Source organism: Peromyscus californicus, unplaced genomic scaffold (genome assembly GCF_007827085.1).
Source record: "Peromyscus californicus insignis strain IS unplaced genomic scaffold, ASM782708v3 Scaffold_5__1_contigs__length_169319896, whole genome shotgun sequence".
Taxonomy (NCBI): domain Eukaryota; kingdom Metazoa; phylum Chordata; class Mammalia; order Rodentia; family Cricetidae; genus Peromyscus; species Peromyscus californicus.
Genome location: NW_026294573.1, coordinates 30131542 through 30136795, shown reverse-complemented (window position 1 = coordinate 30136795; position 5254 = coordinate 30131542). Strand labels below are relative to the sequence as shown.

The following is a 5254-nucleotide window of genomic DNA, read 5'->3' as shown; positions in this document are numbered from 1 at the left end:
TGGCTCCACGGGAGGCTGGACAGCTGCCAGCCTACACATTGGATTTCTAAACTGTCCTTCCCTGAGTCAGTCCACCCGTCCTCTTCTGCAAGTTTCCCGCCTGTATGACCCCATCATAACCAGGGTCAATGACCGACAACCGGTTCAAGCTGGGAGGAAACATCACGAAAAGGCTACAGCAGAACAGGACAGGGCCCAGTGTCCAGCCCCCACCCACTGGTGGTGCTTTCTCCGGAACCAGTCTCCACCTCGAGGTCCTCTCATTCCAGAACCCCGGAGCACAGCGGGTTACCGGAGCTAGCATCTCCGCGTTGAACCTCTGCCGCCCGCTGTCCTGGCGCGGTACCGCCCACGCGGTACTCACCTGGCCTCGGTGCCCAGGAGAAGGAAGGAGAGCCGGCGAAAGGCGTGAAGCCCGAGCCGATCCAACTCTGTCCGTTCCTGCTGCACTTTCAGGGCCGCAGAGGTCCGAATAGTTGTGACGTTGAGTCTAGAGAGAGAAGGGGAAAGACAGAGACTGTGGGAGCGGCGCGAAGGGGAGCGCACGGTGCGACCTGGATGCCGCAAGAGGCGAGGCCGCGGAGGTGAGCAGCCGCGCGGTACCGAGCCGGGAAGCCACGCCGCCTCGCTCTCGCTGCAGCCCACACTCGCGGGATCCTGGCCCGCAGGCAGCGGCGCAGCGCAGGGACGAGTGCCGGGCTGAGTCTCTGCTCGGAGCCGGAGCGCCTCCCGGAGCCCGCAATCCCCCGCCCCACTGGGATGCGGGAGGAAATTCAGCTTGTGTGGAACATGGGACCGACCGGGCTCCGAGTCTCCCGCGCTGCGGGGAAAGCGGGGCCCACGCAGCGGGGACCAGAGGGGGTGCGGTCCCAGTGCCACCCCCGCGCCACTCCCCACGTGGCGGCCGCGCCCCCGGGGCGTGAATGTGTACGCGGACGGTGTAGGGGGGGGTCATGAATGAAGCACCAGCGGCCAATCAGCACGGCCGGCGCGCGGGACCCCGGCAGCAAGGCCCAATGGCGAGCTCTGGGCTCCAGGCCCCGGCGGCGGGCGGGCGCGGGGGGCGGAGGCCGGGGCCGGGGGGCGGGAGGCGGCTCCGCGGGCAGCCAATGGGCGGCGGGAGGGGTGGGGCTCAAGAGCGCCCAGCGGGTCCCGGCTTTAAGCCGGCGGAGCGCGGCGGCGGGGCCCGCAGACGGAGCGAGGCGGCGGCGGCGGCGGCGCGGCGCAGGGCGCGGGGCGGCATGGCCACCACCGCGCAGTACCTGCCGCGGGGCCCCGGCGGCGGAGCCGGCGGCACCGGGCCGCTCATGCATCCCGATGCCGCAGCGGCGGCGGCAGCGGCGGCGGCCGCCGAGAGGCTGCACGCGGGGGCCGCGTACCGCGAAGTGCAGAAGCTGATGCACCACGAGTGGCTGGGCGCGGGCGCGGGCCACCCCGTGGGCCTAGCGCACCCCCAGTGGCTACCCACGGGAGGAGGCGGCGGCGGCGACTGGACCGGCGGCCCGCACCTGGAACACGGCAAGGCGGGCGGTGGCGGCACCGGCCGAGCCGACGACGGCGGCGGCGGCGGAGGTTTCCACGCCCGCTTGGTGCACCAAGGGGCGGCCCACGCGGGCGCGGCATGGGCACAGAGCGGCACAGCGCACCACCTGGGCCCCGCCATGTCGCCGTCGCCCGGGGCCGGTGGGGGCCACCAACCCCAGCCGCTGGGGCTGTACGCGCAGGCGGCCTACCCCGGTGGCGGCGGCGGCGGCCTGGCCGGGATGCTGGCGGCGGGCGGTGGCGGCGCGGGACCTGGCCTGCACCACGCGCTGCACGAGGACGGCCACGAGGCACAGCTGGAGCCGTCGCCGCCGCCGCACCTGGGCGCACACGGACACGCACACGGACATGCACACGCGGGCGGCCTGCACGCGGCGGCGGCGCACCTGCACCCAGGCGCGGGCGGTGGTGGCTCGTCGGTGGGCGAGCACTCGGACGAGGATGCTCCCAGCTCCGACGACCTGGAGCAGTTCGCCAAGCAGTTCAAGCAACGGCGCATCAAGCTGGGCTTCACCCAGGCCGACGTGGGGCTGGCGCTAGGCACACTCTACGGTAACGTGTTCTCGCAGACCACCATCTGCCGCTTCGAGGCCCTGCAGCTGAGCTTCAAGAACATGTGCAAGCTCAAGCCGCTGCTCAACAAGTGGCTGGAGGAGACCGACTCGTCCAGCGGCAGTCCCACCAACCTGGACAAGATCGCGGCGCAGGGCCGCAAGCGCAAGAAGCGCACGTCCATTGAGGTGGGGGTCAAAGGCGCGCTCGAGAGCCACTTTCTCAAGTGTCCCAAGCCTTCTGCGCACGAGATCACCGGCCTGGCCGACAGCCTGCAGCTGGAGAAGGAGGTGGTGCGTGTCTGGTTCTGCAACCGGCGGCAGAAGGAGAAGCGCATGACCCCCGCGGCCGGCGCGGGCCACCCGCCCATGGACGACGTTTACGCGCCTGGGGAGCTGGGGCCTGGTGGGGGCGGCGCGTCGCCACCCTCTGCGCCCCCGCCACCCCCTCCGGCTGCGCTGCACCACCACCACCACCACACACTGCCCGGCTCAGTGCAGTGACCCTGCGGGCTGTGTTCTCCACGGGCGCAGCGGTGCCTCCAGCGCGCAGTCAGCCCGCGCGGCCTGGACTCTTTTTTGTTGTTGTTGTTGTTTATTCGGTTGCTTTGGATTTTACAAAAAGGAAAAAAAAAAGCCCAGAAACTTTTAAACAAAACCAAACACCCGGGACCGAACCCCTCTCCGGCGAGCGGCGAAGGGCGGCCGTGGGGCTGTGTCGCCCGAGTCCCGGGAGAGAGCAGCGAAGATCCGGAATGCGCCAACTCAGTCTGGGCGCCCTCTGCCCACTGCCTGCTCCCTGTCCCCATACCCTCGACGACCCCCGCCCCTGCCCCCGGGCTGTTCGGGGCCGGATCCCGGCAGCGGCCTCCCCACAGCGAAAGGTAACGCGGTGCGGGGTTAGGGATTCCCGGGAGAAAAGGACGAAGAGAGGAGCGTCCCCAGCAGCTCTCCCGGGCTCAGGACTCCCCGTAGCCTGCAGGTCACGGGTGGGGGGCTGTCACTTTATTCTCTCCGCGCCTCTTCTCTCGCACCAGGATGCGCCCCACCCCCTCACCCTTTCTCCGGGCTTGGTTTTTTACGGTTTTTATTTATTCGTGGAGCCTCTCGGCTCCTGGGGTCCTTCTAACTCCGCCCGCGCCCTTAATTTAAATCGCTGTATACTGTATTTATCGGGGCCCCGGAGGGGAGGCCGCGAGAGCCGCATCTGTGTATAAAAGCAGGAAATAGCCAAAGCTTTAATCTAGCCTAATTTATTTTCCCTTTCTCTTACCCTCTCCTCCTTCCTCCAAGAACGCAAAACAAAAACAAACAAAAAAAACTAACAAAAAAAATTTTTGAGTGTTCATTTTCGTTTCGTTTTACCCGAGCCCTGGGCTCGGTTCCTGGCCTAGCGGAGAGGGTCTGCGCTCCCACGCACACCCGGGTGGGAAGGGGCATCTCCACCCGCAAGACCGAGCACGCACCGCGGGCCGTCGCTTCCCCGCCGGGCCCTGCCCCTCCTGGCCTTAACGAACGAAACTTGGAAAAGTTGGAACTATTTTTTAACCAGCTGTAGAAATAAACCATGCCCCCCCAAGAACCTTCCGCCTGATTCCCTACCGCTTCCACCTGCTCTCTTTCCAGCCCCCTCGGGATGCTGGGGGAACCCTGGAGAGAAATTCTCCAAATTTGGGGTGAGGTGGGAACCATGTAAATATGTGAGATATGTACACACTGGCAAGGGGGGGGAAGAAACATTTTGTGCTTGGTTTTTATTTTTTGGTTTTCTGGGTTGTTGCCCCTCCCCATCCTAAAGGGTTTTGTACACCCGACTAAACCGAAAAAGATATTTTAATATGGTTTCCTGATTTCTGACCCATCTCTATTTATTTTCTGGATGTGTTCGGAGCTTCCCCCTTCACCATCTCTTCATCTGTTTGTTAAGGTTTGAGCTTAAATTTTGTTATTTTTATTATTTTTGGAACAATGTTTGGTGCATTCTCTTTGTATCTTTATTGCAAAAAAATAATGTAGACTGGGAAGTTCCCTTTATATTTATGTTATAGTAAATATTTTATTACTCACATAAACATGTATCCCAGGGCTGTGTCCTGTTCTCTTTACTGCTAGGGCTTGTTTTGTGGGAAGGGGTGAGACTCCCTTACCTAGTCCCTTCTCCTGAAGTTCTGGGCTCAGAGAGGAGAGGAACCACCAGCCTTCTTCCGGGTTGGTATCAGGACTGCCTGTTGCTTGGTCAAACAGTCGGGCGCCTGGCCCAAGCACACCAGTCTAGAGAAAATGAATCACATCCCTTTCCCATTGTCCTGAGACTAGATCAGGGCCTAGGACAGGAAACCATTGACACCACATGGAACTTGGGGGTCAGAGCCAAAGAAGCCACTCATCTCTTCCTGGATTACCAACCTTGGATTTGTTTCCCTGGCCTGAAACCCCCAACCCCTAACATTGATTTCACCTTGCACTCCATGTGCGGGGTCCAAGCCAAGTTTCATCATCATGGGGCAACTGGGAACCTGGTCAAGCTCTTCCATCCTATCCCAACTAGTTCTCCATCCAAACAAATGGTACCCAAGCCCACCTAGATACATGGGACATCTGGCGGGAGTTCAGACTGAGGTCCATTCAGTGGTCCTGCGTGACTAAGTCGGCTTGGGAGGGAGTCCTGCCTGTCTGCTTGGACAAATCTAGGTCTGCTCTGCAAACAAACCACCAGTCCCAGCCACTCTTGGAGAGAAGTAGGGATGCAAACCATGGTGTGGCAGAGGCTTGCTACATCTCCTAGGGCAGACACCGAGGAGCAGCACAGAGGGGAGAGAAGAGTGTGCTGATGGAAGGGAGACCGCAGGGCTGTGCATCGGGACCTGAAGGGGAAACGTCTGAGATGTTCTCTTAATTCTTCTGTGGCAGCATCCCCTCAGAGAGCCCCTATACTGGGGGCAGGTCTCAATTCAGCTCAAAACCCAAGGAGGCTGGCATCCCAGTCAAGATATGTTCCTCCTTTCAGACTCTTCCCGTTTCTACCGTAGTCCATGGTTCTTCTCCCTTCTCAGGAGAAATCATACCAGGTCCCTCCTACTCTGTGGAGCAAAGCTTGAAGGCACAGTGGCTTGTCTGGGGAGAAAGGTGTATCCCTGCTGCAGGGGTATATGTAGGCTTGC

The 5254-nt window shown here is 62.0% G+C and overlaps 1 protein-coding gene across 1 annotated transcript; it reads left to right on the top strand.

Moving 5' to 3' along the window:
• Positions 1-1220: 1220 nt before the first annotated feature.
• On the top strand, positions 1221-4178 carry Pou3f1 (POU class 3 homeobox 1). The gene has a single exon (XM_052717925.1). It carries the CDS (start codon positions 1242-1244, stop codon positions 2595-2597), a length of 1356 nt encoding a protein of 451 aa, XP_052573885.1. The 5' UTR covers positions 1221-1241; the 3' UTR covers positions 2598-4178.
• The last annotated feature ends 1076 nt before the right edge of the window (positions 4179-5254 follow it).